General features: G+C 49.7%; 3 protein-coding genes across 5 annotated transcripts in view; all 3 read right to left on the bottom strand.

Annotated features, from left to right (window-relative positions):
* The window catches only part of GCN1 (GCN1 activator of EIF2AK4), a 57,971-nt gene extending 47,596 nt beyond the window's left edge, over positions 1–10,375 (bottom strand). The window contains exons 1-4 of the mRNA XM_032431358.1: positions 10,320–10,375; positions 5,183–5,285; positions 660–723; positions 23–154 (exon numbers count right to left, since the gene is read on the bottom strand). Of these exons, the coding sequence (XP_032287249.1) occupies positions 23–154; positions 660–723; positions 5,183–5,285; positions 10,320–10,337 (317 nt within the window). The 5' untranslated portion in view covers positions 10,338–10,375. The remainder of the gene's footprint in view (positions 1–22; positions 155–659; positions 724–5,182; positions 5,286–10,319) is intronic.
* A 1,559-nt stretch (positions 10,376–11,934) lies between these two features.
* On the bottom strand, positions 11,935–15,843 carry RPLP0 (ribosomal protein lateral stalk subunit P0). Its single transcript, XM_032431369.1, has 8 exons — positions 15,782–15,843; positions 15,412–15,513; positions 14,265–14,440; positions 14,065–14,152; positions 13,798–13,944; positions 13,502–13,687; positions 12,509–12,649; positions 11,935–12,166 (listed from the first exon to the last, which is right to left on the bottom strand). Exons 2-8 carry the CDS (start codon positions 15,463–15,465, stop codon positions 12,005–12,007), a joined length of 954 nt encoding a protein of 317 aa, XP_032287260.1. The 5' UTR covers positions 15,466–15,513; positions 15,782–15,843; the 3' UTR covers positions 11,935–12,004.
* A 3,304-nt stretch (positions 15,844–19,147) lies between these two features.
* The window catches only part of PXN (paxillin), a 48,516-nt gene continuing 43,592 nt past the window's right edge, over positions 19,148–24,071 (bottom strand). The window contains exons 7-12 of one of the 3 annotated variants that reach the window (XM_032431422.1): positions 23,882–23,980; positions 23,398–23,568; positions 23,099–23,272; positions 22,441–22,522; positions 22,149–22,297; positions 19,148–21,427 (exon numbers count right to left, since the gene is read on the bottom strand). In XM_032431422.1, coding sequence (XP_032287313.1) covers positions 21,161–21,427; positions 22,149–22,297; positions 22,441–22,522; positions 23,099–23,272; positions 23,398–23,568; positions 23,882–23,980 — 942 coding nt within the window. In that variant the 3' untranslated portion in view covers positions 19,148–21,160. The remainder of the gene's footprint in view (positions 21,428–22,148; positions 22,298–22,440; positions 22,523–23,098; positions 23,273–23,397; positions 23,569–23,881; positions 23,981–24,071) is intronic. The other 2 variants (XM_032431423.1, XM_032431424.1) reach the window with 2 other exon arrangements.

Raw genomic sequence — 24,071 nt, 5'->3', positions numbered from 1 at the left:
AGGCCATACCTTTCTCTCTTACCTGGGGACACCAGCTTTGGAGCCAATGCCTGAAGACTGCAGAGAGTGCAGAAGATTCTTAGCAGTGGCTTCTGGCTGGGCCTCAGCCAACTGCTGGATGGCTGCCTGCAGGGCCCTGCGGGAGGCTGCATCTCTAAGGGGAGGAATGAAGGGGAAAGGTGATCACTGGGGGTAGGGAAAGGCGGCTTAGGCCAAGCACCGGTCTTTCTCTGGAAAATTGGATTGTACTGGATTCCAGTGGATTACAGATGATGGGATTAGGAAATAACTAGAGAAATCTACCTCCTCTTGGAGTTCTAGAAGCAGCTAATAAGGGCAAATGAGCCATCAAGGCTGTGAGGGCGACACTGACCTCTATGGAACACTTACTACGGGCCTCAAACTAGGCCAAGTGCCACTCATGACGTGGCAGGCACTGTTTCAGGAGCTCTACACTTATTAACTACCATCTATGAGGTAGATAATAGCACCATCCACATTCAGCAGATAGGGAAGAGAGGCACAGTGAGGTTAAGTAACTTGGCCAGGATCCAACAGCTAGGATGGGACACAGCTCCGAAGCCTGGGCTCTAACCGCTCTCCCGCACCGCCTCTCTGAGCAAAGGGCTGGAGGCACAGGGCCTTCCGATGGGACTCACCTGTACCGGTGCAGAGTCAAGCAGAATAATTTGCAGAGCCCTTTCACTGCTCCCTCTGGCAAATCTGAAACCAAAGATCACACAAAGATTAGTCAATAAAAACTACTTCGTGAGCACCTGCTTGAGCCAGGCATTCTGCCAGACATGATCTCTACCCATCGGACACTTCCTGTAGGTTAGAAATGGAATTCCCTAGAGGAAAAATCCGCAGCAAAATTGGACTCCAGGAAAACAGCTGGTCCAGAAAGGCTCTCAGGTAAACCTGTGTTAAATGAGCACAACTAAGGAAATGCGGTGGCCTCAAAAATCTAACATGCTGGCAAGTGGCGCTTCTGGGGTGCTGGGACGATTCTGCTTCCGAGACCTGGGTGCTGGTTACACAGGTATGTCTAGTCTGTGAAGATTCAGTGGGCTGCTCGCTTATGGTACGTGAACTCTTTATGTCTCTTCTAATAAATGGGTTTTTTTTGTTTTTGGTTTTTTTTTTAAGATTTTTTTTTTTATTTATTTGCGAGAGAGAATGAGAGACAGAGAGCATGAGAGGGAGGAGGGTCAGAGGGAGAAGCAGACTCCCTGCTGAGCAGGGAGCCCGATGCGGGACTCGATCCCGGGACTCCAGGATCATGCCCTGAGCCGAAGGCAGTCGCTCAACCAACTGAGCCACCCAGGCACCCTAATAAATGGTTTTTAAAAATAGGACAAAACTGGGCGCCTGGGTGGCTCAGTTGGTTAAGCAACTGCCTTCGGCTCAGGTCATGGTCCCGGAGTCCTGCAATTGAGTCCCACATCGGGCTCCCGCCTCAGTAGGGAGCCTGCTTCTCCCTCTGACCCTCTCCCCTCTCATGCTGTTTCTCTCTCTCTCTCTCAAATAAATAAATAAATAAAATCTTTAAAAAAAAAAAGGACAAAACTGGGATGCCTGGATGGCTCAGTTGGTTAAGCGGCTGCCTTTGGCTCAGGTCACAATCCCAGGATCCTGGGATTGAGTCCCGCGTCGGGCTCCTTGCTCAGCAGGGAGCCTGCTTCTCCCTCTGCCTGCCGCTCCCCCTGCTTGTGCTCTCTCTCTCTGACAAATAAATAAATAACACCTTTTTTTTAAAGATTTTATTTATTTGACAGAGATAGACACAGCGAGAGAGGGAATACAAGCAAGGGGAGTGGGAGAGGGAGAAGCAGGCTTCCTGCGGAGCAGGGAGCCCGATGCGGGGCTCGATCCCAGGACCCTGAGATCATGACCTGAACCGAAGGCAGACACTTAACGACTGAGCCACCCAGGCGCCCCTAAATAACACCTTTTTAAAAAATAAATAAATAAATAAATAATAAAAACAGGACAAAATTAATGTACACTGAGGGATCAGAGAAGGGCAAGAGCACCTCTAACTGGAGGGGCTTCCGAAGGTTCTAAGGACACATAAGCTTGGCCTAATAGATTTGAAGGCTATGGAAAAATGGAAAGAGAGACAAGTACATGCTGAGTAGCGTTAACCGCAGGAGCCCAAGTGCAGGGGCGAGAATGCATAATGCCCAACAGGACACATGAGGAGGAAGAAGAGGAGAACTCAATTAGCACTCACAAGGGGCCAGGCCCTGCTCTAAGCACTGACACACAGTTCCTCATTTAATCCCTGTAAAGTGGGTAACTGAGGCCACTTTAATATGAAGAAACAGAAGCCCAAGAAACCGAGCAGGCCAGCCACGTGAAAGAGAAACTCTGGTTGTAACAACAGGGGTCAATAATGGGAAACCACCCTGTGGCCAGTTCTGCCTGCCAGACTGAAGCATGCAGACAAAAGGGAGAGGGTGTGAGGGGGGGAATGTAAGCCACAGCGTAGGGCAAAGTGCACCCCATGGGAGGCACTGAGAGCCAAGGGCTCGCACAGCGCCTCACACCTCAGGTACCCCAATGATGGGGACAAATGAAGGAGGGGCAGGGACCTCGTCCCTCCCAGGGCCCTGAACACTTGTATTGGTCCCCTGGACTTGGGGCTATTTCAGTGACCAAGGAAAAGAGTGACTGGGGCCAGAAACAGGTCGTGGCTGAGAGCTAACACACACTGGGTGCTCACCAGAGCCAGGCACCGTGTTAAGCACCATCCATACATGTTCTCATTTACTCCTCACACTAACCCTCTGAGGGAGACACTATTGCTATCTCCATGCTCAAAGCAAGGAGGCAGGCTCAGATGAGTTAAGTAACTTAAACCAGGTCACACAGCCTGAAAGTGGCAGGGCCTGTCTGACCCAAGCCGAGCCCTTCATCGGTGACTGCTACGCTAGAGGCTGGTGACTGGAAAGAGCAGGCACAGTAAACACTCCATCAGTGAGCTTCAGGGTTCAAGTACATGCAGGCAGGACTGAGGAAAGCATCAGAGGCACCTCAGGGCCCCATGGGATGATGACCCATGCTGACCGTCTGTATCCAGGGCTTAGGCAGCTTTGAGAAAGTCTTCGACTCCCAGCCCGGCAGAAAATACCTCTCCCCACCTTTGCTTACCTCACTTAGTTGTCTACGACCCTAACAAAGGAGACGCCAGAATGATTGTTGCTACCCAATGGCTCCTCCTTAGACTAGGAAAATTAGAAAATCAAAAGTTTGTTTTTTTTTTTTAAAGATTTTATTTATTTACTTGAGAGAGAGAGAGCAGAGGGAGGGGGAGAAGCAGACTCCCCGCTGAGCAGGGAGCCTAATGCGGGGCTGGATCCCAGGAGCCTGGGATCATGACCTGAGCCGAAGGCAGACACTTAACCGACTAAGCCCAGGCGCCCCAAGAACTAAAGATTTCATATGGGGTAGTTAACTTCCCACCATCAACTTGCACATGAAAGATGACTAAACATCTCACAAATATTATTCACCCTGAGTGGCAGAACTTCAGGGTGGCTGAGGAGTAAAATCACTCTGAAAAGGTCTTGAGTAATTCATAAACCTCACTTATACATGTCAAATGCCTTCCTCCATAAAATGGGAAAAGTGTAGTATTCAGCAGTTACGTTGCAGCTCGGAAGGTGTGTACGGCTAGGACCTTGACACATGGCAGCCTTTTCTAACTACAACCCTGTGATGAAAAGTGACCAGAGAGACTTCTGAAGGTGCCATAAAACTCGTACATTAAAGTGTTAACGCAGAGGAAAATCTCTTAGAAGCTGACAAACAGGAATGTACTGAATTTAGACGCAACTTTAAAAGGCTTGGGTATGTAACCAGGCGGCAGTGGATCAGAAGCAGCAAATGAGCACTTGGGTGAAGCAGGCTCTTTACTCACAAGAAGTGAAAGCTGAGGGAAAGGGAGACCCAACTCTACACAGCCACGATCCTCAAACTTCAGCAAATGCAGGAGTCACCTAGAAGGCTTGTTGAAACGTAGATGCTGGGCTCGGCCCCCATGGTTTCTGAATCTGAGTTTCTGGGATGGAACTGAGAATCTGTATCTCAAACAAGTTCTGACATGATGCTGATGCTGCTGGTCCAGGGACCACACTTTGAGAGCCAATGCTATACAGTAAAAACACACCAAAAGGTAACTCAAAAGTTAATTAGTTTTTATTGGATGAAAGCAAACTAGTCCAAGGGGTGTCTGGGTGGCTCAATTGGTTAAGTGTCTGCCTTCGGCTCAGGTCATGATCCCAGAGTCCTGGGATCGAGCCCTGTGTCGGGCTCCTGCTCAGCAGGGGAGTCTGCTTTTCCCTCTCCCTCTGCCCCTGCTCATGTGCTCTCTCTCTCTCGATCACTCTCTCTCTCAAATAAATAAAATCTTAAAAAAAAAAGAAAGAAAGAAAAAGAAAAGCAAACTAGTCTTTTTTTTTTTAAGTTCCAGTATAGTTAACATACAGTGTTATATGAAGGCAAACTAGTCCTACATACCCCAATGGGTTGTAGGGATAGCCCTCAGTTACAGTACAGAATCAGGATAACTACGCATGCTCAATATTTCCGAAAATGTGTTCCCCAGACCCCAAACAGGTTTTCAGCAAAAAAAAAAAAAAAAAAGAGGTTCAAGGAAAATACTGGATTTAAAGCTTAATAAAGTTAGAACTTTAGAAAGTTAGAACTAAAGAAAGCTTCATAAAGTTAGAACACCTTCCTGGAATATGCTGTGAATCTCCCAGAGGGAAGTAGAAAATGTGACATCTCCCAGACTTAATTGACCTTGAAATCTTTACTGGTCAAATCACCTATTACCATCTTGCTCACTTCCATGGAACAGACTGAGAAAAATGGTGCCCCGAGTCATAAAGAAAATGTTTTTGCATCTAGTTAAATTACTTAAGCTTATTGGTATCTTTTAGAAATATTTCCAATCAAAATGGTTAAAACTGGAAAAAACCTTTGGTACCTAAATGGATCAACTCTCTGCTAACCCAACTGTTTCAATGGTTTCAATGCACAGTAGAACCAGCAAATACGGCAAGGGAAGGCAGAAGGTGCCTCGAGGAGAAAAGGCAGCAATGGTTCTAAACAGAAAGCAAACTTTGCTCTGAAATGGAATTGGCTCTCAGCCACACGGATGGAAAATAAATACCTTTTCCGGCAACACATTTCCCCAGTTCACTGAGGATTTCTCTCCGTTCCTTCACACTGGCTGTTGTCACCTTCCCCGCAAAACGCTTTAGTGTCTCGGAAACCTGTGAAGACCAAACCCACAGCAGAAATTTCAGCAAACTACAAAACAATGAGTGTGTGTGTGTGTGTGTGTGTGCGCACGTGTGCACAATGGGGAAGGGGGTGCAGAATTCAGAGCGGTTCTCTCTGACCCAAGGTTTCTCAACCTCCACACTGAGGACATTTGGGGCTGGGTAATTCTTGCTGTGAGGCCGTCTTCCTACGTTGTAGGATTCCAAGTGGCGTTCCTGGCCTCTACACCCTAAATGCCAATAAAAACACTCCACTCCTCCTGCCTCAGCTGACAATCCAAACTGTCTCCAAACATTGTGAAATGTCTCCTGGTGGGCAAAATCACCCCCAGGCGACACGTACTACTTTAACCCAGTCAACTACTCAATACACCTTACTTAAGTTTAGACAAAAAGAGGCAAAGCAAAAGGCCAAAACCTCAGGACAGAAAAATACTCTTTCAGAATTATGTAGAATCCAGTGAGGGCCCACTACATGCCCGTGTGTTCCCTCTATTCAGCTCATGTCAGCCTCCCACATAGGCCATGTCCACATCCTGGCAGGTCATTCGAGGAGCAGAGAAGCACAGTGGCTGAAGGGTGGAAAAGTAAAGAGACTGAATCCCAGCTCGCCTCTTACCAGCTGTGGAAACTCAGTCAAATTCTGTCATCTCCTTGGATGGCTCAGTCATCCAAGGGTGGCTTGTCAGTTAAGCGTCCGACTCTTGATTTCAGCTCAGGTTATGATCTCAGGGTCCTGGGATTGAGCCCTGTATTGGGCTCCGTGCTCAGTGGGGAGTCTGCTTAAGATTGTCTTTCTCCCTCTGCCCCTCTCCCCTGCACACTCCCTCTCTCTCTAATAAATAAGTAAATCTTTAAAAAAAAAAAAAAAAATTATGTCATCTCCTTGACCATCAGTTCCCTATCTACACCATGCAGGTAATAGCACCCACCTCGCAGGACGGTTAGAAGCTAAGGGAGAGAGCCTGTGTAGAGCATGTACTCTTCTCTCAGCACAAGGTCACCTAGTACTGCCAAGAAGCCTTTCAGGTAGGCGTCAGTATCCCCCCTTTACATGTGATGAAAGGGCAGACTCCCAGAGGAGAAGCCATTGCTCAGACCGGGCTTGAGAGCCATAGCACCTGCATTTTTGAAACTAAGCCTGAAAGTGATAGGTCTATAAACCACTGCCAACCAGCTCTTAGCTTTCAACCACCATCCACATTAGCACAGCTGCATCCCCTGCACTTGCGGGGGGGGGGGGGGGGGGGGGGGGAGACGGGCGCGGGGAGAATAGTTTGCAAATATTACTGAAAATCTGCTCCTGAGACATATTCTCCAAGCTACAGAACAGACAAGTCATGGATACATGAGCACTAGAAGAGGCCATGATAAGACCCAAGTAACTAACACACTGGTGCCCTCACCTTTTTCTTCTAAGGCTATTTCAGAGACAGGCCTTGGTAGTAAAATAAGATTCAAGGGTGTATAGAGAAACAAAATTATGCTAAGTTTTTCTTATATTTACATCCCTGATATAATTCTACTGGCAATAAGTAAACTCATGCCAAAACTCTGTCTTCCACATAAGTGATTGTTTTAATACTGTCTTTTGTTTTTATAGTCATATATGCAGATAATTAAAGAGTCAACATAATGTCAACTATACTTCCAAAAAAAAAAAAAAAAGTCAAAGCTGAAGAGTTCTGGGAAGTCTGCTAAAAAAAACCAGTCTCTTGCCTTCACTCCCCAAGGGCACCCTCTTTCACCAATTCTGGCTCAAGATTTTGGAGTTACCTCCATAATCTCTAAATAACTTGTCTGTGACACTACTATTTTTCAGTTTTATTGCTTTTTATAACAGCTCTCTTTCTCCAACCTCACTTCATACCCTCCTCTCTTCCCCAACATAATTCCTCAGTTTCATAATATGGGCTAGCTCAGTAGTCAGTGTTTACACTGTATGTAAATGGTAGGCATTCAACCTCCGATTGTTTAAGATTTTATTTACTTATTTCTAGAGAGAGAGCACGAGAGCACACGTGCATGTGTACATGTACCCAAGCAAGCGGAAGGAGGAGCAGAGAGAGAATCTCAAGGAGGCTCCCGGCTGACTGTGGAGCCCGATCCCACAACCCCAAGATCATGACTGGAGCCAAAATCAAGAGTTGGACACCCAACCAAACCACCCAGGAGCCCCATTCAACCTCCATTTAAAGATTTTATTTATTTGTCAGAGAGAGAGAGAGAGAGAGAGGCAGGCAGGCAGAGGGAGATGCAGGCTCCCTGCTGAGCAAGGAGCCTGATGCAGGACTCAATTCCAGGACCCTGGGATCATGACCTGAGCCAAAGGCAGAGACGGTTAAGTGACTGAACCACCCGGGCATCCCTGAACCTCCATTTAATACGCTATGTCTACTATCCTACACAGCTTTATTAACCCTGGAGTTAATAAATGCCCTTTCCCACCTCACCTCAGTTTGCCTTGTTTTATCTGTGCTAATTTGCAGTTCGATCCCAAACTTTTTGCCACTTGTCTAAATCTCAGTACATTTGGGCAGATCAGGTATTCTACCAAATTCCATCTTCCTGAAGAAGTCTCTCCCAGAACTTGATGACCTGCCCCAATTTGGCAGGTGATCCTCTATAGATGGGACACAGTGTATCACCCTGAAAATGTACTCTTTCTTGTGTTTAGATGGAGCACACCCTCCATTTTGTGGAGTCTTTGCAAATCTGAAAATGTTGTAGCTTCACACTTTGACTCAAGTTTGTTTAGATACAGAATAGTAGGTTGAAATCATTTTCCCTCAGACTACCGAAGACATTTCTCAATGAGATCCAGCTTTCAATGTTGTTACAAAACCCAGTGCCATTCTGATTTTTGATCCTTTGTATGAGACCTGACTTTTCCCCCTGCAAACTTCTAGGATCTTCTCTTTGTGTCCAAGGCTCTAAAATTTCACGCTAATGTGCTTTTTGTGAGTCTGTTTTCATCTACTGTGCTGAGCATTTTTGATCTGTAACACACCCTCCGTTCAGGGCAAGTTTCTTGAATTACTCTGCAGATAATTTCCTTGGATATTGGGCCTCCTACACCAGTCCTCACAGTGATCCTGTTTTACACTCTCCAGAGAAAAAAGTCCAGACTTTTGCCAAGGTGGACAAGGTGGAGAAAGACAGCTGGGGATCTGACTGCATGTGAAAAGGGCTTTCAACCAATCCTCCTAATTGAGCCCCTCCCACTCACCCTCACTTCCAGAGGTTAGCTGATACCCCCAGCTCCCATCTGTCAGAGATGCTGCCATGTGAATCAGGTTGCTTCTCAGCTTTCCCAACTGTTGGTTTAGGATTTCTTTTCCTTGGGTCTGCTAAATCCTTGCCATTCATCACTTTCTAGTTTCCAAAAGTTTGCTGCTGTTGTCTGTCCCCCATTCTCCCAACCTTTGTGGGGTTACTTTTTTTTTAAAACCTTTTACTAGTTTTAGTGAGGGTTGAGGAGACATCAAAAATAGATGCATGAATACAACCCACTCTCTACCTAGAATTCCCACATAGCTGTCTTTCCAGGATAATATTAAATTCTTGGCTATAGTTTCTCTCACAAAGTTGAAAGGACCTTTTTAGGTTCAAGGCTCTACTTTCTCTTAATCAGAAAATGAATTGAGACCCTGTCAGAAAATTGAAGAAATGCACACCAAGATATTTCAGATAAGTCTTTTGTTGGTGTGACCAGATGCAAACAGCTTTAGAGTTCAGAGGTTTCTCTCTAGAGTGGCACTGTCCGAAAGAACCTTGTGATGATGGAAATTGTTCTTCTGCACTGTCCAGTACAGTGGCTGGCAGCCACATGCGGCTATCCACACACTGAAATGTGGCTAGTGCAACTGAAGAACTAAATTTTTCATTTACTTTTAACTAACTTAACTAGCCATTAAATACCTACATGGCTAGTGGCTACCATACCGAACAACACAGCTCTAGAGAGATGTTTCTGCACTTGAGTATGAATGTTAAACATTCGGTATGTGTCCCCTAACCCCTTCCAAAATACCCAACAGACTAAGCTTTTCTTTCCAGGATTCAGTATAACACAACTTGAAACAAATTACCAGCCCCCTACACAGGAAATTCTCAATAGCAACCTCCAAACGTTCCCTAAGTGCTCACTCTCTGGCCTCAGGGCCTCCTTATCAAAATCAATTAGTCTCCTCTCCCAGGAGATCCAAGTAAGCCAAGCTGTCCCTTGGCCACGGGTTTCTTTTTCCCATATTATTGTCTTTTCACTCTAAAACACTCATAACTACAAACGAGGCTAAGGTGGAGGAAAAAGTTTTTCCCAAGTCCTTCCCACCCTACAAGGTACTCCCAGGTGATAACACTCAAGGGTGATAAGGCTCTTCCAAGGTAGTAGCGGTTCTTTTACTTCCAACCCTGGCCCTAATAACAACCACCAACGTATAAAGTGTCCTACTTTATCTCACCGAATCCTCACAAGCCTCTACCGTAGGTACTACCGTAGCCCCATTTTATAGACGAAAAGACTGAGACTTGGCGGAGCTAAGTAACTTGCCCAGCGTCTCATGGAAATCAACGAGCTGGGACTCAAACTCGGATCTGTATAAACCCAAAGGCTATGCGCTAAGTCCCTGCACATAGTAGGTGCTCGAGAAACGTTTGCTGAATGTAAAGTTTAAGGACGAGTCTGCGCTGGCCGGGGCTCACTGCCGGAGGGCTCGGAGAAATGCAGCAGAGCCTCGTAAAGGTGAACTTCTGCAACTCCAGGGTCAGGGAGGGCCCCGCCGGGCTCCAGCTACCGAAGCCCAGGCCGGAGCCCCTGATTCCTCCAGCCCGGGGCTGGTCTGCGCCGCGAGGGCCGGGCCGGACCAGGAGCCGCGAGGGGCCGGCCCGAGACGGCCCCGGGGCCGCGCCCTCCGCAGCCACTGCCCCCCGTACCCCTAGGCCAGCGGCAAGAACGGTCTGGCTCGACGGCCGCCGTCCACACCCAGTCGCTGGCCGCGTTGGCCCCACAGCCGCCCGCCTCACCTGCGTGTCCGCCGCCATCCTGCCGGCGCTGACTCCGGAACCGCTTCCGGAGCGCTTCCGGGTCACAGCGCGGGCCCACGCGGCAGGGCGAGGCCAGGAGCCCGCCGGGGCCGGACCTGGCGCCCCCGGGCGGGACGGCGGCCGCTGCAGCCTGGGCGGGGAGGCGGGCAGCGGGATGGAGTTCCTGGGCCGGCGCCGGGAACAGTCGAGGCCTCCTCCCCAGGGCCTGCTGCTCAGCCCCCCGGGGCCCTTCTCAGCTTGGCCTCGTGGGAGACGAAGGTCTTTGAGGATTTGTAATTCGGTGAGACCGCCCCGTAGCCTTCGACTCGCTTCCAGTTCGCAGGTCCGGCCCGGACTCCCCCACGTGGCCTGTGCTGAGTGAAGACCACATTCTTTGGAGAAATGAGTTTCTTAAATGGCAGAACTGACTTAGGTAAAAGGGAGATGCATCTTCTGAGCTTGTAACCAGTGGCGGACAACCAGTTAGAAAACAAGGGGGAGGTCTGGCTGCCGGGGAAGGATTCAGGAGCTGAGAGGGGGCTGCTCAGGCATAAATGTCCCAGACTGGGGATAGGCAAGGCCGCAGGGTGGGCGCCTAAGGGCAGTAAAGGGCCTCATGATCCATGAGGCATGGTCTGAATTTTCAGTGTGCAGACGGACCGACTCTACAGTGTAGAGAAGGGGGTCTGTGCAGCTTAGCTGTTGGCCCTCTCTTAGCAGTGGCCCTCAAAGTGTTAGTCAGAAACCTAGTTACAACAAATACCTTTCCATCAGGACCCAGTACAGATTTGTAACAAGGAAACACCTACCCTTGCAGCAATCACGTTTTATCTTGGTCACCGCCTACCCGCAAGTATCTCTGAGGGACCCAGGCTAGTGGCCAGATGGCCACGGAAATAAGAATTCCGGTATAATAAAAACACAGTTAGGGGTGCCGACTGGCAGTCGGTGGAACATACAAGTCTTAATTTCTGGGTTTTGAGTTCAAGCCCAGAATTGGGTAGAGATTACTTTTAAAAATCTTAAAAAAAGAACAGCTAACGCTGGGTGGTATTAGGGGCACCTGGGTGACTCAGTTAAGCATCTGCCTTCAGCTCAGGTCAGGATCCCAGGGTCCTGGAATCCAGCCCCATGGCAGGCTCCCTGCTCAGCAAGGAGTCTGCTTCTCCCGGCCTGCCACTCCCCCTGCTTGCCACTCCCCCTGCTTGTGCTTGCTCTCTGACAAATGGGTTTTTTTTAAGATTTTATTTATTTGACAGAGATACACAGTGAGAGAGGGAACATAAGCAGGGGGAGAGGGAGAAGCAGGCTTCCAGCCGAGCAGGGAACCCGATGCAGGGCTTGATCCTAGTGAGCCAAAGGCAGATGCTTACTGACTGAGCCACCCAGGCGCCCCCCTCTCTGACAAATAAAATCTTAAAAAAAAAAAAAAAAAAAGGCTGGGTGGTATTGGATGCTGGGAAAGCAGCACCTCAATTACAAAGAGAACACTGGAAAGAAAAGAAAAAAAGGGACACTGAAATGTCAACTTCAAATAAAGCTCTACTGTTCCATGGCTCTAGTTTCTAGTACACAGCACCGTAAACCTCAAAATGCACAAAATGAAGAGTCCAGAGACTTTTAAGAGAAGCCTTTATTTCCTTGTTTCACAAATAAACTTGGCTGAATTGGTTGCTTTTTGGTGATTAGTCGAAGAGACCAAATCCCATATCCTCGTCCGACTCCTCCGACTCCTCCTTTGCTTCAACCTTGGCTGGGGCCACAGTGGCAGCAGGTGCAGAAGTGGGGGCAGCGGCCACAGGGGCAGCGGCCACAAACGCAGATGGATCAGCCAAGAAGGCCTTGACCTGAAGCAAGGGGGAGAAGTTCGTGATCAAAACGGCCATCCACAACCTCTGCTACCCACAACCCCTCAGCTCTAGTTCTCAGTCCCTGAAGCCTTCCCTGGAGATGATCAGGCAAGACAGCTTGGGTATGGCCTGGTAAGCTTAGGCCCCGCTCTTACTCATCAACTAACCCCTCTTCGGGTCTCTTGTCCTTTCAAAAGTCAAGGACACACCTCCCCGTGCCCCCCAACTTCTTAAGGAAACTCTTAAAAATGTTATGTTTTGTTAAATTACAGCATCAACTGAGCACACTGCCGTCTATTTATCCCATCAGGGCCACTGTGGTCCTAGGGGGTTTTTTACCTTTTCAGCAAGTGGGAAGGTGTAATCAGTCTCCACAGACAAAGCCAGGACCCGCTTGTATCCATTGATGATAGAATGGGGCACGGATGCAACAGTCGGGTAACCTATCTGTAGACACACGCTGGCAACATTGCGGACACCCTATAGAGGGAGGGAAAAATCCCAGGTCAGCTGAGGTGGGTATCTTACAGACAAGACCGTGAAGTTCACACAAAGCTCAATAGCAGACAAGACTTCAAGACTGACTTGCTGTGTCTCACACAGGACACTTCCCTCACACCAAATGCTTCTGGCAGGGCAATTCAGACCCAGTAATTTATAAACACTTTTTGCCCTTATTGCCAACATGAGTATTTCCTGTATCATAATGATAGCATTTACTTCAAAAGTCACTATTTTGTGAAAATGTAAACTAAGCTAACCATTCACTTCTGGGAGGAAAAAAAAATGTTAAGCTAATTCCTAATGTGAACTTCAACCACTACTGAGATTTCAAAAAGTTAACAGTATATATAACTGCAACTTTTCATTTGTCCACGAAAAGAAAAAAATAATTAACATCTTCTATCACCTTATTCATCAATTAAAAGATATTTTAATGGCAAAAACTAAGCAAGCTAGTCTCAGGAAAAGTCAATCCTCCCCGAACAGGGTACCTGGCAACATTTACGTTATTACACGGTCCTCGTTTTTCTCATTTCTCCTTTGACTCAGGAAACCATTCAAAATCTCATGTTTTATTGCAGGCCCTAGAGTAATAATGGCCCTCACTATGTGCCCAGTACTGTTAAAAGGCTTTATACTCATCAATTCATTAAATCCTTCAACAACCTTATATTATTACTGCTGTTTTACAGATGAGGAAATGGAAGTAAACAGAGTACATAACAGTCTTTGGTCATGTGGCTTATTTCAGCTGCGTAGCCAGGATTCAGTCTGAAGCTAGCCATGCTCTCAACCATTAACCGAGGGCCTGAAATAGACAGCCTGTACCTCCAGGAAGCGAGAATGCAGAGTCTCCTCTGTGATGTCAAGCACTTCAGGGTTGTAGATGCTGCCATTGTCAAACACCTGCTGGATGATCAGCCCAAAGGAGAAGGGGGAGATGTTCAGCATGTTCAGCAGTGTGGCTTCGCTGGCTCCCACTTTGTCTCCGGTCTTAATCAGCTGCACATCACTCTGAAGAACAAGGTAACGGTTGGCAGTCAACACCTGGACAGCCATCAGGTCCACAGCAACCAAGCCCCCACCACCTGCCTGGCTCGCACTGGCAAGCCAAGTCCACTCACCAGGATTTCAATGGTGCCTCTGGAGATTTTAGTGGTGATGCCCAAAGCCTGGAAGAAGGAGGTCTTCTCGGGCCCCAGACCAGTGTTCTGGGCTGGCACGGTGACTTCACAGGGGGCTATGGCACCAGCACGGGCGGCAGCTGGCACCTGAACGAAAACAACAGTGAAAAGTCTTCTCTCCACAAATACAAGTTAAAAACGGGTCAGTTTTGCTTTTAAGGAGCCAAAATTAATAAGATCTCATTAGACAACGGATTCTCTCCTTACCTTATTGGCCAGCAGCATGTCCCTGATCTCAGTGAGGTCCTCCTTGGTGAACACAAAGCCCACATTCCCCCGGATATGAGGCAACAGTCTGCAAAGAAAAGTTTACAGGAGACAGTCGCCTTTCAGCACCATTCTTCTCCAGGAAAGGGGAGAAGGGCACTGAGAAGGGAGGACAAAGATGCCCGAGAGAATTCACAGACTTCTCCAGAGCTGGGTTGTTCTCCAGATGCCCTCGGATGGCCTTGCGCATCATGGTGTTCTTGCCCATCAGCACGACAGCCTTCCCGCGGAGAGACATGCGGATCTGCTGCATCTGCTTTGAACCCACATTGTCTGCTCCCACAATGAAGCATTTCGGATAATCATCCAAAAGTTGCTACAAAAACAAGCCAGAAACAATGTTTAGCAGGAGGAAAGAGAGAACGTATCAAAAGAAACCAAATCCCACAATCACTGGTTTCCATCTCACTCCCTTTCTTCTAGGCTTTTGAAGTGATTCAGAAATTGGGACAATTCCTCCCATGGGGAGCCACCTGAGTTGTAAAATGGACAGATTTATCAAAGATTTGTACCCTGAGTATGAATGGTGAAAATTAGGTTTCTACATTCAATCCTCCAATTTTTTTTATTGTAACATTTATTTTTAATTTCTCCCAATTAGGAGGCATGTTTCTGATTCATTAAATGGCTGCATCAGCAGAAAAAACAACTCTTCCAAATAAAGTTAGATTTACAGCATTTTAAGCACTAAGTAAAATAAATACAATAAAACGCTACATGCATAATCTAGATTGTGGATATGTGATTACTGGACAATCCTTTTAAATTCTCTGTGTGTCTGAAAACTTTCATGATAAATAGGGGAGAATAGACTAAGCTCCACAAGGCAGCCTAATAACTGAAAAAGAGCATGGTCTGCATTTCTGGGCGGGGAAGGACCCCCCCCCCCAAACCATCCAAGAGAACACATTCACAGGGTATTTGGTATCTTGACAAGACCTAAATATGCAACAAGTTGCCACTTTGTAATGAGTCACTCATTGGTGCAGGCGTTCGCAAAATGGAGACTGAAGAGCAAAAGTATGAGTGCTATTTGGAAACCAGACAGACCAGATAACGAATGCTGTCATCTTAGGAGCCACTTAAACTGCCTGAGCCCATTTATCTGCAAACGGGGGGCGGGGGGAGATCTCCGCATATTGTGAAAATTAAATGAGATGTGCCTAAAATTAAAATGGTCGTTCAGTAGCTGACACCCAGGAGGCGCTCCACACATGACAATTCACGGTCCCTAGTAGTGCCCAGGGCCCAAGCTGCATGGCGACCGCGAGCCATCCCCGCACTCACGATGATCTTAAGGAAGTAGTTGGACTTCCAGGTCGCCCTGTCTTCCCTGGGCATCACGGCGGTGCGTCAGGGATTGCCACGCAGGGTTTAAAGACGATGTCACTGCGGAGAAAGAGGGAGCTCAGACACCCCCCGACACCACAGCCCCACAGGGCTCCAAGCCCGAGGCCTATGCAGGGCAGACCACGCGTGAGCGCCCGCCAGCCCGGCTTGGGGCTGCCGCCGTCGCCGCCACTCGGGAAGCGCAAGCCACCGCCGAGGCGCCAGGCCGAACAGGCCCGGGCCCGCCCCCTCCCAAAATCCCACAAAGACCACCCCCCCTATCTTTCCCACCGCCGGTACCCGGTGCGACCGCAACAATAACACGAACCTCTCACGAGGACGCCTGGAGAGAAGAGGGCCGTGTGCCGGCGCCCATCTTTTATATGTGAACGAAGCGGCCAATCAGAAGACGCGGACAGTGTCCCCCACCTATTGGCTGGCGCCAACGCCTGTCTGGTGACGCTAAACTGATCTAGACAGCCATTGGATGATATTGCTGCCACTCCAGCCAACGGGAAGCCGCCTTTAAATAAAGCTGTTAAGGAGGGCGCCGCTTCATGTTGGAGCAGCTGTCTCAAAGCTGCTTCCCTCTGCTGGCCTGGAGCTGCTCGCGTTCAGGACTAGAGCTTGGATGCTGAGCGTTCAAGTTTTCTCCTCCACTGGCCAAATCGCAAAACTAAAAAGAGTATGATGCAGAGCTGAGGAATAATTGCACATGCTTTAGAAACAGCATGGTGTCTTGTCTACTCTACAGTTTGTTCTTCCCCTACGAAAACAGAGGAACCCTTTAAAACCTAAATCAGATCATTACCTCATCTGATCAAAAGTCCTCAAAAGTTTCCCATTTCCTCAGAGTAAAAGCCTAAAACTTAAACTGCCTACGAGGCCCTACAGGATCTGCTCTGGACCTCCACTCCTATAATCTCATCTCTTTTCCTACTGACTCTCCCAGCCAGACGATGCTCTGTGCTGTTTTTCCAGAGCATGCTCCCACCTGAGGGGTCGTGCACTAGCTAATCCCTCTTTCCGGAAGGCTCCTTGCTGATATCCACAGAATTAACCACAAGTCTTGGCTCAAATATCATGTGCTCAAGGAGGCCTACCCTGATCGCCCTATTTAAAATTACCCAAAAAGCTCCCTGCTCAGCGGGAAGCCTGCTTCTCCCTCTCCCACTCCCCCTGCTTGTGCTCTCTCTCGCTGTGTCTCTGTCAAATAAATAAATGAAATCTTTAAATAAAAAAAAAAGATAAAATTACCCAAAAAATCCACTACCACTCCCCCCTGACTCTGTTCTATTTTTTCAGTAGCACTTACACCTTTTTCTTTTCTTTTCTTTTTTTCTTTTTTTTAGTACTTACACCTTCTAACACACTATATAACTTACTATGTTGTGGTTGTCTGTCACTCCCTGCAAGAATGCAAGCTCCACAAAGCAGAGACTTTAGTCTTGTGCCTGGCACATAGCAGGCATATAATAAATATCTGTTGAGCGAATGAGTGCAAGGTTTGCAGTCAGAAGACCTGGGTCCATATCCTTCTACCATTTGCTGTGTCATCTTAGGAAGTGATTTCACCTTGTTGAACCTCTGTTTCCCTTTCCTTAACTGTAAAATGGGGATAATGAAGTATCTACATTCTAGAGTTGCTATGAGGATTAAATGAGATATGTGTTAAGACAACACAGTCAGGGCGCCTGGGTGGCTCAGTTGTTAAGCGTCTGCCTTCGGCTCAGGTCATGATCCCAGAGTCCTGGGATCTAGCCCCACATCGGGCTCCCTGTTTGGCAGGAGGCCTGCTTCTCCCTCTCCCACTGCCTGCTTGTATTCCCTCTCTCGCTGTGTCTCTGTCAAATAAATAAATAAAATCTTTAAAAAAAAAAAAGGAAGGGGCGCCTGGGTGGCTCAGATGGTTAAGCGTCTGCCTTCGGCTCAGGTCATGATCCCAGGGTCCTGGGATCGAGTCCCGCATCGGGCTCTCTGCTCCTTGGGAGCCTGCTTCTCCCTCTGCCTCTCTCTCTCTCTGTCTCTCATGAATAAATAAATAAAATCTTTAAAAAAAAAAAAAAAAGGAGGGGGGGGGGCCCTGGGTGGCTCAGTCGTTAAGTGTCTGCCTTCGGCTCAGGTCATGATCCCAGGGTCCTGGGATCGAGCCCCGCATCGGGCTCCCTGCTCGGCGGGAAGCCTGCTTCTCCCTCTCCCACTCCCCCTGCTTGTGTTTCCTCTCTCGCTGTCTCCCTCTCTGTCAAATAAATAAATAAAATATTTTTAAAAAATAAAAATAAAAAATAAAAGACAACACAGTCCCTGGAATGTAGGAGGAAGTTGCTAATTCTAGTTTCTTTTATTATGCATTCATTCAACACTTATTTGAACGTTTGTCCTAGATCAATAATTTTTTTTTTTTCTGGTAATGACTGAGGTAGATCCTAGGGCGGAAGGGGTGTTTCTATCTTCACCCTTTCAAGTTAGAAATTTTTGTATTTCTGTTTCAAAGCCTCCTAGTGCCTCTGGTGAACAGCTGTTTTGAAAACTGGTGGAGTCAATTACTGCTAAGATCCCTTTTTAATGACAATGTATTACTGCATGCTCAGCATTGTGTTAAGTACTTTGTACACATTACTGTTGTGAATTTTGCAATAATTTCCTGAGGAGGTACAGTATTAGCATTTCCATTTATCATTGAGAAAATTCACAGAGACGTTAAACAGCTTGCTCAAGCCCCAATAAACAATGACTTCGGAACTGAAATCTAGGAGCAAGTTCAAAGCCCATGGGTCTCACAATGCTATACAGTCCCTTCCAAACCCTGAGGCTGTCTCTCCCCAAATGCACTTTTCCAAGTATATACACACTCACATGGTACCTTTCCAAGGACATCCTGGCTCTGATGATATAAATACCATCTCTAATTGTAGTACATCAATTCAATGGAATATCATGAAGCCATTAAAAAATGATGCAGATCTATATTTATTGACATGGGAAAATACAAAGTACAGTTGAGTGAAAAAGCAAATTACAGTGAAATGTGCCATATCCATTTCTATAAATGAAATAAATTCGACATGGTCTGGAAGAATAAACCGTCATCACCTTTGGGTGAGGGTTGAAGGTAATTTCCACTTGAGCTCACCGTGAAACGGCCAAGATTCCAACTAGAATTCAACATGCTGCTTTTGGAAAACCATTCCAGAGAACAGGGAAATTGTGAAACATCTCAAAGGGGAACAATGCTATTCAGGAAGGTCCTGGGGCCCAGGACTGGAGTTCTGGCTCAGACAAGAAGGAAGCATGCAAATATGTACACGACCCCTGGGGGGCAGTAGAGACCCATCCTCCACTGTAAGTTCGCCAACTTCCGCTGGGAAGGTTCCACACCCAAGGTGTGGTGCCAACACGTGGGGGGGGTGGTGTCTGGTCAAAGCAGGAACACAGGCAGAGGCATGCCCTGCGTTCACAGCCTGCCTCTGTGCTCACTAAGAGGACTGTGATGTGCATGTCAGTTCTCTTCTCTGAACCTTTTTCCGGTTCTGTGTGAGGCCACCCACAGGCGCACGATGCCCTCAGCAAATCTACAGCCGAGCACTGGGGCAGGGCCTGACCCACACAGGGTCCAACACTGCCCCCCTGCTTTTCCTCACCAATTGCTGAGGGAAGAGCAAAGCTCATGAAGGGATACCATCATCTGGGGGGGCGGGGGGGGGGCGCTTTCTAACCTCAAGTAAGGGAACATCACTGCGTTACTTTTAATATGGTCCCCATGAGTCTGGGGAGGGTCTGGTCTCTCTCTTCTGGTACCAAGAAAAGGAACTAGGCATGAGTGAAAATAATGGCAAACTTTATTGGCATAAATCACAGGAACTGACATGGGGAAAAGCCAGGTTAGAAGTTTACAGAGGAAAAAAATAAAATAAAATCATCAAATAACCATTGACCCAGAGGGTGGACCCCGGAAACCCCAGTCCCCCTAGGGGAGGGGCCTGGGGCAGGTCACTGTAAACAGAGCAATAAGGCCTATGGGTAGAAGTGGAGACTTCAGACCTTTGGAGGGGCCTGGTTGACCTCCTCAGACCGGGGCTGCTCCCAGTTCTGCCTCAAAGGAGGGAACCCTCTCCTGAGACCCCCGCATGCTCAGCCTCTGCTATGAGGCTAGTGGAGTGGTCTGGATCTTCCTCACTTTAGACCCCATGGGGGCCCCTTTCTGCTGACCCAGAACCCCAGGCTTGCCTGCTCCTGTTTCATCCATGGGGGCCAGAGCTCTGGAGGCGTCCCACTACTTTTAGCAGGATCCCGTCCCTCTGCCCAGAGTCCTATCGGGCCCCCTTGCAAACCCCTGGGCCCTTTTCCCCAGACCTCCAGTCTCCAGGAAGGGCAGGAAGATTGGGGAAATGATGGGCCCAGTGGAATCAACAAGACCCACGGTCAACACCAGATACCAGCTTTCCTCAGAAGACAGAAGAGTCACAGAAAAGCGATGAGGAGGCTGAGAATATTCGGTGGGTTCTCTTTGCTGCCAAAAAGTTCACAGGGGAGCAAATGCTCCTGATGGCTTACTCAGACAGGAATCAGCACCCCCAAAGTGTACTTTCCCCTTCTCCTCCCTCAGGAATAGGACAGATGAGGTTCAGAATTCTAGGCCCCAAAGGGCAAGACACCCTGAGGCCAGTTTCAGTTAAGAGCTTGCTGGCCCAGGTAGTATCCAGGAAGGGGTTTTAAAATACAGCAGTTTATAAAACGGTCCTGGTGAGCTGTGAAGTTAAGGAAGGGGAGTCAGAGAGCTGCTCCCCGTTCAACCTGCTTATGCTAAGAAAAAATAAAATACAAATTGCTTCCCCACCCCCAAGCCCTCAGTACAAGGCAAACCCCAAACCACAGCCATTGTCACCAACAGGACCAGTGGCCATGGATGAGGAGAGTACAAAAGGGGATATCTTTAAAATCTCTTCAAAATCATTTTGTATAGAGAAGTAAAAGCAACTCAGACGATATGAATTCAAACCTCAGTGTAGAAATCTATCAAAGTCGGTACAGTGTCCAGGCACGGGGGGAAAACTCCCCACCTCACGCCATCCCAGAGACGGAGGAAGTGACTATAAAACATTATTGCTGGAGAGGCCTTTCTCAGTAGAACCAGAGCAGTTATGGGGGTTCAGGGGGGCAGTGGCCCAGGCCTGGGGAGACCGGAAGGGCAGGAGCACAAAAAACCTTCCGCGGCCCCTCAAACACTTCCACCCTTGGATAGATGAATTTATGCTGGCATTGTCTGAAGGGAGCCGGTATCCCCCAATACTCTCAGGACAAGGACAATTAGGTCGGGATCGGGGAAGAAGGATTAAAAAAGACCCCATCTGACCCTGCCTGCCCTTGCCCCTGGCTCCACTGCCAAAGTATGAGTAAGAGATGGCTCCAGTGTGGGGTGCTGGCCTGGCCAGGCGGGTTGGCGGGGACACACATGGTGCAGGGCGGGGCCCTCCAGCCTCCACTCCGGGGAGGATGAAGAGCTGACGGCCTGGGGAGGGCTGCAGGAGGAGGAAGGCCCAGAGGCCCTGGCAGGGGAAAGAAGAGCAGGGCCTCTCGCCATCCTGCACCAGCCGAGGGTACGGGTTCCAGTTTCGGTCGGGTTTGCCCCTTCACCCCTGGGCAAGGCCTCTGGGTCACAGTAGCAGTTGGGGAGGCTGGGCCAGGGCAGGGGGGCCATGAAGGGCGCCTAGCAGAAGAGCTTGAGGAAGCAGTTCTGACAGTAAGGCTTGTCGTTCTGCTCCTTGAAGGTGCCCTTGTTCAGCTGCTTGAGGCAGAAGGCACAGACGAAGTGCTCCGGGTGGAACTTCTTGGCCATGGCGGTGATGCAGCGGCCCGTGATGGGCTTCTGGCAGCCCGAGCAGAGGGAGCCTCGACGCTCGTGGTAGTGCACCTCACAGTAGGGCTGCCCGTCGTGCTCGAAGAAGCTGCCGTTGACAAAGGGCGTGAAGCACTCCTGCCAGGCAGAAGAGGGGGCGGGGCGGAGGGCGGGGGGCTCAGGCCGGGGCTCCAGGCTGAGACAGCCGCCGTCAGGCTCACGACTCCCACTGGCTAAGCACTTCCTATGTGCCAAGTGCTGCACTAAACACTTACTGCATTCTCCCAACAGAGGAGGCAACTGAGGCCCGGAAGTCCAGTGACTTACCTGAGGTCACACAGCTACTAATAAGCTGGATTCAAAGAGAGGCTGACTCCTGGGCAGGTGGCTGAACACTGTGCCCAGAAACCAACCTGCGTACTTGGGTATAAAAGGCACTGAGAAGTCCTGAGGTGAGCAGTGTTTCCCAAACTTATCTGGTCCGAGAGCCCTTGTTGGATCCCTAACGTCTGTGGACTCCCATTACCCCCAGAATACAGTCTGGAGACCACTGCCTGTTTCCACTGAAGCTGGTACTGCATTATCTCATTTCATTCTCACATGCCCTTCTGCTAAACATGACGGGTCCCAGGGCTGCCACACAGGACAAGGCTGGTGAACGTGCCTACCTTCCCCTTGGTTTCTCCTAGCCTCACTGTGAGCCCTGGCCCAGAACCCACTGGACTTGAAGAACTGTACCCCCTACCTGCTCACCCCTTCAATAACCCCTAAGTTAGATCCAGAGAGCACAAGGGGGTGGGGGGAACCTTCTCTCCCAGCTGCCCACTGCCAGCTCCCTCCAGATGAGGGAGCTCCTTACCCGGCACACAAAGCATTCCGGATGCCAGAGAGTGCTGAGGGCCGAGATGTAGTTCTCCAGGATGGCCCGGGCACAGCCGCCACACTTGGGCGCGAACATGTCAAAGTAATCCTTCCGGCAGTAGGCCTTGCCGTCCTTCTCATGGAACCCTGAGAAGCAGGGGTTTGGGGGGCCGAGTGAGGGCCTCTAGAGATGGAGCCATCCTGACTCTAACAGCAGCGAAGTCTCCTGCCCCTGCCTCCCAAGCGCTGGGGGTGGGGGGGCAGCAAGGTGGTCTGCCTGCCAGTCATACCTTCGGGACCAAAGAAGGCTCCACACTGGGCACAGAAGAAGTGCTCGGGGTGCCACGTCCGGTCAAGGGCTGTCACCACTTTCTGTGAGAGCAAAGTGTGGGATCAGAGGCCAGGTGCCAGCCCACTGGCCAGATCCCACAGCAGAGACTCACCGGCAGGACTGTCCTTCCCCCCCCCCCCCCCCCCCACCAGAGATCAATTCTCTGCTCACTGTGCTCTGATTACCACCGGGAATTCCAGTTTATAGCAGGATGTGACATGCCAGACACACTCTCTCTCCTGAACCTTCCCATGCGGTTAAGGTCCTAGGTTCTATTGCGACTCCCATCTTACATGAGTGGAGAAACAGGCTCCAAGAGGCTAAGCGTTTCTCTCAACATCACACAGCAGGAGAGGGAGGGAACCAGCACTCCACTCCACTCATCAGCGCAGGGCTCCTAAGCCCTGGAGTGTCCGCAGCAGGGAATCTGGGATGGGAGGTGGAAGGGAGGCAGAGGCAGGGGGGTCCTGCGTCCAGCCTGGGTTTGGATCCCAGCCCCACCATTTCCTAGCTGTGTGAGCTCGAGCTTGAGTGGCCCCCCTGAGCATGAGATGGCCAGAGCCACGGTGAAGAACTGGGCGGTACCCCTGGCCTCCCGCCAGGCCGCAGGGACTCACATCCAGGATGGGGCCGTTGCAGTAGTAGCAGCGCGGAGAGAAGAGGTTGTGATAGTCCTTTTCACAGTAGGGCTGTCCATCCCGCTCAAAGAAGTTCCGGGATCCGATCTCCTCTTGGCAATGGGTGCAGACGAAGTGCTCCGGGTGCCACGTCTTTCCCATGGCGGTCACAACCTGGGGAAGGAGGCAGCACGAGGCTTGAGGCTCAGGGCCCTGGCCTGCCACGGAGCGCCCTCCCAGAGGAGCCAAGTTCCGGCCACCTGCAGCTCCCTCCCCTGCTCCACCTCCACCTTCATCACCTGCCCGGCAATGGGCTTCTTGCAGGCCCCGCAGACCCCTTTGGCAACCGTGGCGACCCCCAGTTTGTTCAGGTCAGACTGCAGGCTCCCCAGCATACTATCCAGCTGGCTCCCAGGCTTCGGGGGCCCCCCAGGGGGAGAGCTGCTCCCCGTCTTCCCCTGGGCCATGAACTGTGGAGACAGGGAGAGAGGCGGTCAGGACTTCCAGACTTGGGGATGAGGTCTCGCAGCACCGCGGCACCAGGGGCTTTTCTCCCTCCTGGACAGAGGGGCTGAGGGAGGCAAGCAGTACAACTTCCTCCAGGGCCGCTGGAGCCCGCAGCCCGGAGCCCGGAGCCCAGAACCCAGAGCCCGGAACCCGGAGGGTGGGAGTGGCATCCACAAGACATCCTGGCGGTCAGAGGGGCTTGAGGCACCCCACTGGCCTGACCAAGGCCCAGAACACAGGCAAGCAGGACCCTAGGCCCCCAGCCTTGGCACTGACCCCTCCCTTGTCCTGCCCTTCGGGACTGCTCTGCCTGTCGCTCAGAGGCCAGCCGGCCGCCCACGCTTCTCCATCCACCATTTGCTCCAGGCCCTGGATCTTGGATAGGGGAGGAAACGAGGACAAGAAAACTGTTTTTAATTAAGGAAGAAAGAGAAAGAGACCTTGGTATCGGACCATTTCACAAAAG

Source organism: Phoca vitulina, unplaced genomic scaffold (assembly GCF_004348235.1).
Source record: "Phoca vitulina isolate PV1807 unplaced genomic scaffold, GSC_HSeal_1.0 scaffold46, whole genome shotgun sequence".
NCBI lineage: Eukaryota > Metazoa > Chordata > Mammalia > Carnivora > Phocidae > Phoca > Phoca vitulina.
This window is presented reverse-complemented; position numbering and strand designations above follow the sequence as displayed.